At 46.9% G+C, this 12,650-nt stretch overlaps 1 protein-coding gene across 1 annotated transcript in view; it reads right to left on the bottom strand.

Annotated features, from left to right (window-relative positions):
- The window catches only part of LOC310790075 (putative methyltransferase NSUN7), a gene marked incomplete at both ends in the record, with an annotated part of 37,046 nt that overhangs the window by 20,894 nt on the left and 3,502 nt on the right, over nucleotides 1-12,650 (bottom strand). The window contains one exon of the mRNA XM_083651769.1: nucleotides 4,970-5,028. Within this exon, the coding sequence (XP_083507895.1) occupies nucleotides 4,970-5,028 (59 nt within the window). The remainder of the gene's footprint in view (nucleotides 1-4,969; nucleotides 5,029-12,650) is intronic.

Raw genomic sequence — 12,650 nt, forward strand, 5'->3', positions numbered from 1 at the left:
GCGAGGTGTACACACGTTGCTTAACGTTCACTTCCAGCGTGCATCATCTAATCATTCGCGCACATCAAAGCAAACTACTTCCACATTTCGCTTCATGCATTTGCTTACATACAAGCATTGGGCGGCTTGCAAGCCGCTGCCATTCTCGCTGTGTCTGTCCTGTGTCGTGCTGCTGCGAAGTGCGGAGGACTGAAGGACTGGCCTCTCTCGAGGAGAGAGGGGAGGGGGGAAATCGGCTGTGTTTATTATGCTGGCTTGACGCTGCCTGGATACTACTCTGCACTGCAGCCCATGAGCGAATGTGAAGGATAACATACAAGTCAAACGAGTGTGATTTATTGTGTGACAAGCAAACTTATTTCACCATCGGAGTTTTGCCGACCCCCAAAATAAGCCCCCCCCCCCCCCGCCCGCCCCCCAACATACAGGCTATTTGACGACTATATTCACACATGCAGCGCTCAGGTGTGAAGGGAAATTCCGGGAAATGGCCGATATTGATTTACAGGTAATTTTCCTGTAAGCATGTGTGAAAACGGCTTTACTGACAGACTGAAGAGGGAGGCCTCAGAGGCATCTACCACGTACAGGTAAATCTAACCTGAGAGCCTGACACTCAGCAGGAGTATTGGAGAGAGCAGGGTTTTGGTTACCTAATGAAGGGTATGCTGTATTGACACTATTTATCTTCATCCGTATTGATCTGGAAATGGGCTTACCTAGTTTGCAGAAACAGGCATAAACACACACACACACACACACACACACACACACACACACACACACAGGGACGCACACACAGACACACACACACACACACAGGGACGCACACACACACACACACACACAGGGACACACACACAGACAGGGATGCACACATGGCTTCAGGGTGTCCTGCAATGATCCCACCCTGCTTCTTAATTAAACACAGGAGGAAGCCAAAGATCTAGCTCTCCTTCTCTTCATTTATCTCTCTATCCCTCTCTCTCTCTCTCTCTCTCCCTCACCTCCTCTCTCTCTCTGCCTCACCTCCTCTCTCTCTCTGCCTCACCTCCTCTCTCTCTCTCTCTGCCTCACCTCCTCTCTCTCTCTCTCCCTCACCTCCTCTCTCTCTCTCTCCATCACCTCCTCTCTCTCTCTCTCTCTCTCTCCCTCGCCTCCTCTCTCTCTCTCCATCACCTCCCCCCTCTCTCTCTCTCCCCCTTACCTCCTCTCTCTCTCTCTCCCTCACCTCCTCTCTCTCTCTCTCCATCACTTCCTCTCTCTCTCCCTCACCTCCTCTCTCTCTCTCTCTCTCCCTCACCTCCTCTCTCTCTCTCTCTCCCCCTTACCTCCTCTCTCTCTCTCTCTCTCTCTCTCTCCATCACCTCCTCTCTCTCCCTCTCTCCATTACCTCCTCTCTCTCTTTCTCTCTCTCTCCCTCACCTCCTCTCTCTCTCTCTCCATCACCTCCTCTCTCTCTTTCTCCCGCTTACCTCCTCTCTCTCGCTCTCTCTCTCTCTCTCTCTCTCTCTCCCTGAGGATGCGAGGGCACCGATCACATTAGTGGCAGATGGTGTTGCTCGGCAGCAACAGCTTGCCTTGGCCTCACTGCTGGGCTAATGGGGCGAGAAGCTAGAAAGCTACACTAGCTGGCGCTAACGCTACGCAATTAGCCGGTGCTCGTTAGTCATTCCAGGGGCTTTTAATGAGATTTTTGGGGAAAGGTCGGTTTCAGAGACAGGCTCTTGCACCAGCCTCCAACCACATTCCATCTCTCTCCCTCCATCCATCCCTACCTACATACCTACCTACTGGTATACCTCAAGTTCCACTCGCCCTCTACCAAGGTTGAACCCCTGAGTGTTGGGAAATTCTGCGTGATTAAGTTACCAGGCAACGGCGTCCCACCGGGAATGTGCCTAAACTAACCACGCCGGCTCTGTTCAGACGTCCCAGATGCAGCTCTCTGACATCAGGGACTTAACTCTCCCTAGCTCTGGTTATGTTGGGTGAAAGCTGGCTGCCATGCCTATACTGTAGAATGCAATAATCACATTGCATATGGCTGGAATGTTGTAGTACTGAGGTCAGATCCAGAGATGGAGAGAGGAGGGCTATTATCAATAAGAAGATTCAGGATGTGCCTTTGTATCCTGGCTGTATTTAAAATTTACATTCCATATGGCTCATTTGACCAGAGGCCATATGGGTGTATTTCATGTTAAATGTGCCAGTGTACCTAATAAGCCTGGCTCCCCAGATCTTACATCCTCGCTCCGGCTATTTCCATCTTCTGCAGGATTTAGGCCTCATTTACTCTCTCCATTGTGATCAAATAGGCCTCAGGCTCTTTCAGCATGCAAGTCTATCTAGATCTTCATTTTTCATCCTCCGCTTTTTTCCTCTCTCTGGCACCCTCCTTGCCCCCTCTCTCCTTCCCAGCCAGCCTACCCCTCTCTCCCCCAGCCCCCTCTCTCCTTCCCAGCCAGTCTACCCCTCTCTCCCCCAGCCCCCTCTCTCTTCTCCAGCCAGCCTACCCCTCTCCCCCAGCCCCCTCTCTCCTTCCCAGCCAGTCTACCCCTCTCCCCCAGCCCCCTCTCTCTTCTCCAGCCAGCCTACCCCTCTCTCCCCCAGCCTCCTCTCTCCTTCCCAGCTAGCCTACCCCTCTCTCCCCCAGCCCCCTCTGTCCTCTCCAGCCAGCCTACCCCTCTCTCCCCTAGCCCCCTCTCTCTTCTCCAGCCAGCCTACCCCTCTCTCCCCCAGCCCCCTCTCTCTTCTCCAGCCAGCCTACCCCTCTCCCCCAGCCCCCTCTGTCCTCTCCAGCCAGCCTACCCCTCTCTCCCCTAGCCCCCTCTCTCTTCTCCAGCCAGCCTACCCCTCTCTCCCCCAGCCCCCTCTCTCTTCTCCAGCCAGCCTACCCCTCTCTCCCCCAGCCCCCTCTCTCTTCTCCAGCCAGCCTACCCCTCTCTCCCAGCCCCCTCTCTCTTCTCCAGCCAGCCTACCCCTCTCTCCCAGCCCCCCTCTCTTTCTCCTCCCTCCATCAAGGTTGAACTTTATAGATGGCAGCAGTGTAAAAGGAGGTGAGAGTGAGTTCTAAAGAGTGTCTCATTGTGTCTGGGCTTTATTGTCTCGGTGGTGGGATGCAGAGTAACGACCTGCCACGGACACACAGGGAGACGCATTCATTTCACCCAAGGCCATATTTCACCCAGCTACAGTGTGTGTGTGTGTGTGTGTGCGTGTGTGTGTGTGTGTGTGAGAGAGAGAGAGAGAGAGAGAGAGAGGACACGCCTTTTCAAACATACCTTCACGTGTATTAATATAGCTGTATATGTGCGTGTCCTCGTTGGAGTAGAAATTGGATGTCTAGAATGTGTATAGATAGACTTCATGACAGCTCTATTTTCCATTTACACGACGTTCACCACCTCCTACAGCAGTGAGTGAACTAGCTCACGACCCAGGTGCTCTGTGCTCTGTGTGCTCTATCATCGTCCAGACTCTGTACAGAGACTCTTATAGAGAAGCAGCCACGGCAGCCTCCACCTTTCTGATCTCTTTAACGGCGAATGTTAAAACTAGGGCAAAAGTACATTTCCTCCTGAGGATTCCTCTTCATTTAGCCAAATAGCAGGGAGTTCTTCTACTGTCTAACAGCCGCGGGTTCATGGCTGTGCTGGGAATTCTCCTTTTACGAGCGCGCAGCACGGGCTGCTAGCCTTAGCACCGCTAATAACACTCTGCTCGCATGTGACAGACTAGGGGACAGAGGTAAGGTAGTCAGGGAGGGAAATATACACGGAAGACGGCGACACCATATCTAAACACAGCCCCCCCCCTCGGCCATTACAGCATTTGGATTCCATCTCTAATTAATGGCGCGTTTTGTTTGAGAAAAAGCAATAAAGGAGAAGACACTGCTAGCATTGTACATTTGAGATGTGCAGGTCTAAAGGGAGTGATTGTCATTGATTAGGAGAGAGGATATAAAAGACACAAGGTGCTTTGTGAGTTGATGAAAGCAGCGTATATCAATGTAATACATCAATATTACTGTTACTGATTAGAGAAGAGAACAAAGACCTGGTTCAGTAGGAACAGCAGGACATGAATATTGAGAGTGCAGGGCGGTGTCAGGGTGCTGTATCGGGGAGTAAGGGAGTTTAGAGACGAAGGAAATGGCTCAACTCCAAAACGGAGTCTGTTAGCCCCACCGTACCCTCACAATCCAAAGCAGCGTACGCACTCATTGAAAATGTGTTAAAGGTCTCATTTTGTGCTATTTTTAGCTGTTTAAAACGTGTCTCATGGGTCTTTAAAACAAGGTTATGAATTATGTTGCAAAAAGAAAAATCAAATCCTCTGTGGGACTTCTCTATCCGCTCTGCCTCTCCCCTCATTAACTATGTGCTGTTTTGAGGGGGCGGGGCCTCTGATAAGATGATCTGCTCGGTTAGATCTATCTTTGATGCAACTGATTGTTTTCTGGACATTTTTCCATACGACGCTACAGGTTTGGTCTCCCAAATGAAATCAGTGTTACTTTGTGATGTCACAAATTTACACAAATCAGAATGGCTCATCACAGAGGCAAGGGAAATCATGTTACATGAAATGGAACCTTTAAAAGGATTTTGATGCACAGCAGCAGATTGAAAGTAACAAAATGCAACTCTTGTTTTCTTTTTCTTCTTCTTTCATTTTTCTTTTTCTTTTATTCTTATGTGATACTTTGTTTTTTATATTCTATTTCATTGTTTGTCAGGTAATGTATATTGTTGTCTTGGACCCCAGCAAGACTAGCTGTCATCTAGGCGTCAGCTAATTGGGATCCTTATAATAAACAAATTAACAAATAAATGTGACTCCCTGATATGTAATGCTGACAAAGGTCAAAGTATGAATGAAATAAAAAAAACACTTGCTGTGAGGGCAGACATTTCATATAAAGCACAAGGCTATTCCTGGGAACTCTGTCTTCACTCACCATTGGCTGAGTGAGGTAAAAGCAGCTGTCAATCATTATGTCCTCCAGTAGTTCTTGATCTGTGCGGGAGGGGGGGGGGGAGCACAACAAGGTTAGGTAGAGAGACCAAAGGAGAATGCGGGCATGGAGATTTTCCGTTACGTATAACTGATATCTGAGTAATAATGATAGTATACCCATCAGTCCCATCTTTTATCTCAATGTCTAATTATCCCTAGAAACCAAGCCAGACAGTTTCATCAGGACCACATGATAGATGAACACGAAATTACACCCACTACACACTGGTCAAATAAATGCTATGAAGGACAAATCCATATCGAATGGAGAGAATGTCAAGATGAAAGAGAAAGAGAGATTTAGAATCAGAGTGAGAGGGCCTTCTAGAAGCAGCACAAATGATCATTGTGATTTAATTTGGAAGATAATTCAATTAGACTGCAGTTTTAATTTCCAGTGATTACGTGCTCATTTCGTGCTTAATTGAGTTAATCTGATTTTCCATTTGCCTCATTTCTGTCATTTATTGTATCTGTAGTGAGTGGGCGTGCGGAATCAAACGGACTGATGACATTAATGACATCTGCATTAATAAACAGGTCACACTCAAATATGATCGGCCAATCCAAACTGTGGCTGAAGAGCTTAAGCTTAATTTATACTTATTATAAAGTGTCGCTCAGCACATGGTCGCAGACGAAAAATAAAGTGTCGCTCATGTTGCTGCATTTATGCTTCTCTCCACGGCGCAACGGTCACGTGACGCTAGAGACAGAGGGAGGCAGAGAACTAGTGCAGTGCAGACAGGCAAGAGAGGGAATGCTGTCAGTGAACCCACGTCGGAGGCAAGATGTAACTGCAGCCGCATATAACGACACACAACCACACAATCACTTCCTCTCTCTCTGGGAAGTTGGTCACGGTGTTCTTTGTGATTTTCACGAAGTCATACATCAAGGACAGGCTGATAAAAATACCGGGGACACGCTCATTAATTTCATTTAAGCGAAAACTAAAACAAGGAAGTCGCGCGTGCCCGTCTATATAGCCAATCAGACTTGCGCGACATTATGTGACGTAGTCAGCGACACTAGACATTTCACCAGGTAGCAGACACTGCTCGCAGACACTTGAAAGTGTCGACTCAAGTCCTCATTTCTGTCTGCGACCATTTCAAAAGTGTCGGCAGACGAAGCATAAATTGGGCTTAAGTCAACTTTCCCCGACTACGGTAAATAAAGATCAAAACACATATTGATGTGATGTGATTTACCGCCTGTTGTTTGTCATACAATGCGCGTGGCAGGATGACTTGACTATCAAATCTGGACACTGGTCTGGAAGGCAGGTAGTGCTGCCTATCAGGGAGCTATCTGGCTCATAGGTTTTTTCATCCCCATGTCCTGGCTGCCATATCATGAAGGCTGCATCTGTCTCGCTGGACAACAGGAATGTTTCTTTATGACACACGCACGCACGCACGCACGCGCACACACACACACACACACACACACACACACACACACACACACACACACACACACACACACACACACACACACACACACACACACACACACTCACCAGTCTCTCTCACAAACAATGGGCGCTCCCTTTCAATTCCAGGGAGATGGAGGCAAAGCAATACTATCCACTTTATCTTGCGAGGATTAAAGAACACCTGTTCTAAAGCCTGCCTACACAGTGTCTGCTCGTTAGATACCTGTTCTAAAGCCCGCCTACACGGTGTCTGCTCGTTACATACCTGTTCTAAAGCCCGCCTACACGGTGTCTGCTCGTTACATACCTGTTCTAAAGCCCGCCTACACAGTGTCTGCTCGTTAGATACCTGTTCTAAAGCCCGCCTAGTGTCTGCTCGTTACATACCTGTTCTAAAGCCCGCCTACACAGTGTCTGCTCGTTGCATACCTGTTCTAAAGCCCGCCTACACAGTGTCTGCTCGTTACATTCCTGTTCTAAAGCCCGCCTACACAGTGTCTGCTCGTTGCATACCTGTTCTAAAGCCCGCCTACACAGTGTCTGCTCGTTACATACCTGTTCTAAAGCCCGCCTACACAGTGTCTGCTCGTTAGATACCTGTTCTAAAGCCCGCCTACACAGTGTCTGCTCGTTACATACCTGTTCTAAAGCCCGCCTACACAGTGTCTGCTCGTTACATACCTGTTCTAAAGCCCACTTACACAGTGTCTGCTCGTTACATACCTGTTCTAAAGCCCGCCTACACAGTGTCTGCTTGTTAGATACCTGTTCTAAAGCCTGCCTACACAGTGTCTGCTCGTTAGATACCTGTTCTAAAGCCTGCCTACACAGTGTCTGCTCGTTAGATACCTGTTCTAAAGCCCGCCTACACAGTGTCTGCTCGTTAGATACCTGTTCTAAAGCCCGCCTACACAGTGTCTGCTCGTTACCTGTTCTAAAGCCCGCCTACACAGTGTCTGCTCGTTACATACCTGTTCTAAAGCCCGCCTACACAGTGTCTGCTCGTTACCTGTTCTAAAGCCCGCCTACACAGGAAACAGTTATACATGACCCTAGTAAGAATCCATATCACCCAAAGATAAAACTATATAAACGGTACATTGATGACATCTTGAAATTTTGGGAGGGGACGCAGGAGTTGATTGACTTTGTGAGATATCTTAACAATAGCTCGAGTTTCCTGAAATTCACTTGTGAACAAAGCACTGAAAAAATCTACTATTTGGACTTAACCCTATTCAAGGATGAAACTGGAGCCATTCACACTTCTATCTATCGAAAAGACATGGAACGCAACTCAATACTGCATGCTACAAGCAATCACCCCAAACATCTAAAGGACAACATCCCAGTGGGTCAGTTTTTGAGGCTCAAACGCAACTGTTCAGATCTAGAGGACTTTCAATCCAAACAAGCAAACATGGCCACTCGGTTTAAGGGAAGAGGTTATAGATGTAACTCCATTCAGGAAGCCATACAACGGGCCAATGCCACCTCTCGTTCTGATCTCCTGTCAAATACACCGAAAGAGAAGAATCCAAGTCGGGCTTGTTTCTCCACTGAATATAACCACTGTGCTTCACAAATAAAAGGGATCCTTATGAAACACTGGCATGTGCTTCAAGCAGAAAGATCTTTGAAGGACTTCTGTCAAGCTCCTCCCCTTTTTTCATTCAGGAGAGCACCTACAATAAAAAACCATGTCCTGTACAAAAATATGTCTCAAAAGAAGACCACATGGCTGACAACAACCGTTATAGGCGTGTATAGGTGTGGTACCTGTGCCTGCTGCAACAATACAACACATGCCAAATCATTCAACCATCCTCACACTGGGAGGAAAATCCCCATCCGGGAATTTATCAACTGTAAATCAACGCATGTGATCTACATGTTAATCTGTCCCTGTGGTCTGGCATACGTAGGACAAACCAAACGGCCCCTCAAACAACGAATATCTGAGCACAAAACTGCGATCCGTACAGGCAATATGGATTATGCTATTGCAAAACATTATGCTGAAGCAAACCATGGTTCACCCTCTTCACTAAAGTTCTATGGGATTGAAAAGGTCATGATGCCTACAAGAGGAGGCGATCTCCTGAAAAAACTGGCCCAGAGAGAAATGTTCTGGATAGACAGACTCAATACTATGACACCAAACGGACTCAATGATGACTACAGCTTAAAATGCTTTTTGGGTTAAAACTGTTTAGTTTGTGTGTTCAGTTTCTTTCTTCATCCAGAGTATAATGATGTTCTGTGATGCTTCATGCTGTGATTTGTCCTCCCTATACCTAGATCCATGGTGATTGGCTCCTAAATAATTGGGTCCAACTTCCAGCTGTGTGTAATCTCTGCCCTTGTTATATTAACAGACTGAATGTGTACTATTGAAACGCTCTGAAGAAGGCTCTTTGCCGAAACGCGTAAGCGTTTTGTTTTTGTGTGATGTGAGCCAATAAATTAAGTGAAATGTGAGTATTTTGTCCTCCTTGACTTTGAAAACTGAGATGTGCTACCCTTTCAGCCTTTTTTGAACATATTTTGGATTTTGGGTTTGGCACTCCACTGAGAAACCCATTGTTGAAGCGCAACCTTCTTTTTCTAAACCCGCCTACACAGTGTTTGCTCGTTACATACCTGTTCTAAAGCCTGCCTACACAGTGTCTGCTCGTTACCTGTTCTAAAGCCTGCCTACACAGTGTCTGCTCGTTACATACCTGTTCTAAAGCCTGCCTACACAGTGTCTGCTCGTTACCTGTTCTAAAGCCTGCCTACACAGTGTCTGCTCGTTACCTGTTCTAAAGCCTGCCTACACAGTGTCTGCTCGTTACATACCTGTTCTAAAGCCCGCCTACACAGTGTCTGCTCGTTACATACCTGTTCTAAAGCCTGCCTACACAGTGTCTGCTCGTTACCTGTTCTAAAGCCTGCCTACACAGTGTCTGCTCGTTACATACCTGTTCTAAAGCCTGCCTACACAGTGTCTGCTCGTTACATACCTGTTCTAAAGCCCGCCTACACAGTGTCTGCTCGTTACATACCTGTTCTAAAGCCCGCCTACACAGTGTCTGCTCGTTACCTGTTCTAAAGCCTGCCTACAGTGTCTGCTCGTTACATACCTGTTCTAAAGCCCGCCTACACAGTGTCTGCTCGTTACCTGTTCTAAAGCCTGCCTACACAGTGTCTGCTCGTTACCTGTTCTAAAGCCTGCCTACACAGTGTCTGCTCGTTACATAGTGGAGATGGAGGCAAGGAAGATTTCTCTAATATGCATGTGTGCCTGGTGATGCTATTTGGAGAAAGCCTCTTCTTTGCACAGGACTGAACAAAATTACGGTAGGCGAGGTGTGTGAGTGTACTTACAGACAGTGTGTGAGTACTTACAGTAGGGGTGTCAAAAATAATCGATTATAAGATGCATCGCGATGCGGACGTGCACGATTCTGCATCGATTCACAAATGTCAAAAATCAATTATTAAAAACAATAATAATAATAATAATCAAATAAAATATAATGAAAGTACATGCAGTTGTTTATTTTAATTATGGATCATAATACAATGCAATTCCAAATGCACTTTTACTTTTAAGTAGCCACACAGTGAGAAAAAAGAAAGTGAGAAAAAATAAATCATGTATTGCGGAAAAAAGTGATGCATCGATTTAAGATGCATCGATAATCGTACTTGAATCGAATCGTAGCCCTCTGAATCGTAATCGAATCGAATCGTGAGGCCAGTGAAGATTCACAGCCCTAACTTACAGTAACATCAATGTGTGTGTGCTACTATGTGTGTCTACTGGTTGGTGTCCTGGTTACCTTCTACTCTTGAGCGGCACAGCTGCTTCCCCTTAAAGTGTCAGTTGTGACACGATGGCAACCACAGACTCTGTTGCGAACCTATCATCACAGCATCACAAATCATGCCAAAATGTACGCTGGGCCTCAGCCAAATAGACACCAGGGAGAGAGGGTAAAGGTCGTACAGGACACACACACACACACACACACACACACACACACACACACACACACACACACACACACACACACACACACACACACACACACACACACACAATTAAATCTGCAGGCAGGCACACCCACATACAAGGACAGCCAGGCACACACACACACTGGCTGCACACACATCACACTTTATCTTTATTTGAGGGGGAAAAGGCATCCCCATCAGCAGAGGTCTAATTTATAGTCGCCGTAGGTCAACAGGGTTTACAATGGTGGCCATTACTGCAGAAGGCCTTAAAGATAAGCCCTTATGAGATAACCACTCAGTGCACACAGGGGAGACACAGAGCAGCACAGAGCCCAGGGAGGGCCAGAGATAACCACTCAGTGCACACAGGGAGACACAGAGCAGCACACAGGGAGACACAGAGCACCACAGACCCCAGGGAGGGCCGGCATGGTGGCTCACACAGGGAGACACAGAGCAGCACAGACCCCAGCACACAGGGAGACACAGAGCAGCACAGACCCCAGGGAGGGCCGGCGTGGTGGCTCGCGTCCGTAGAGGTCATAGCCCTCCACGTGCTATAAATCAACGGCCGCGTGTTGAGTAAAACACAGTGGGAGAAAATTCAACGATAAATCTTTTATAGTGGGCGTCGTTACACGGCAGACACACAGTGCTGAGTTCAGCCAATCATTTCCAAATCCTAACATCTGCCTATGGGGGTTAATAGACAACGCTGACCCCGAATCAGTCTCAGGATGAATTTGTCCGACACCAGCAGGAGGCACTGTAGTCATCAGGACTTGTGTTGAGGCTGTTTAGTATTTTGTGGCCGGCATCCAGTAGCACACAATGTGCAGTGAGGGATGAGGATTGTGGTCAAATAAATTCTGTGAGAAAAGCCAAGACCTGAATGCATTCTCCCCCCCGCCCTTATTCAGCTCTTTGTCTAACAGCGTTCTGCATCTGCACACTCGATTTCATATTAATCTAACCGGACAAAAGAAGGGGTGTGTCTTAAGTCATGTGATGACCCTTGGACCGATTGGCGAAGATAGCTTACCTATTTTTCACCTGTGCAATTTGATATCTGCTGAGGCGTGCTGCTGCTGGGGGCAAACTCACAGCCGTGATCTTGGTCAAGGGCAAAGCAGACACAGCCCCTCTCCCTCCCGCGGTCTAAATCAAACCTATCCCCAACTGGTCAGAGGAGCCTTTCCAGCTGCACACGGAGGCAAGCAGCACAAACAGTTGTCTGACAAGGGCGTCTGGCAACCCAGCCGTCTGGCAACCCGGGCGACTAGTCTGGACAATGCTCTCAGAGGAGCAAACATTGCAGAGAAAGAGAGAGGTGGGAGAGGAGGAGGGGTAGGGGGGGAACTTGCACAGCTTGACAAGGTCATCTACTGAATTCCTGACATTTCAAATTCTAAACAAATTCTTTGGGACACTGCTTACAATAAATTCTCCACATACCTGAAGCATATAGAAGGTATGGAAAGTCAACAAGATATGTAGCCTTGACTCACTGCATAAACAGCTTCTAGATCAGTGATCATACAGATCATTACTAAGATAGGAAGACTAGGGATGGACCAATATGACAATTTTGGCTAATACTAATAATAACAGATATTAACATTGCTTTTATGGCCGATAACTGATGTGATCTGTATAAAAACATGTTTCTATGATAATCAAATGTTGGACATACTAGAAAACCACATGTAGATTTACCGCATTGTTTCCTCTCAATATGAACATTTTGGCCACTACCGATATTAACATTGCTGTTATTTTGCTCATCGGACCGTTACTGATATATTAAAATATTACTAACATCGGCCGATACTGATATGATTGCCGATATATCATGCATTCCTACAAAAGACAGAGGCTTTTGAAAGAGAGGGGAAATAAAGGAAAGACAAAAAGGACTTCACTGCTCATATTTGTCATTTCAGCAGCTTCTTTATCCATTTGTGAAAAGAAAAGTCAAATGCACACCAGGGTAAAAATCAACTCTCACTCCATATTTTAGTACTGACTGACAATCACAGTGACAGTAGACAAGTCTGTGTCCTCTGCCACCTATACAGAGCTTAGTGACAGTCTGTGTCCTCTGCCACCTATATGGAGCTTACTGACAGTCTGTGTCCTCTGTCACCTATATGGAGCTTACTGACAGTCTGTGTCC

The sequence above is a fragment of the Poromitra crassiceps genome (genome assembly GCF_964638095.1).
Source record: "Poromitra crassiceps genome assembly, chromosome: 15".
Classification (NCBI taxonomy): domain Eukaryota; kingdom Metazoa; phylum Chordata; class Actinopteri; order Beryciformes; family Melamphaidae; genus Poromitra; species Poromitra crassiceps.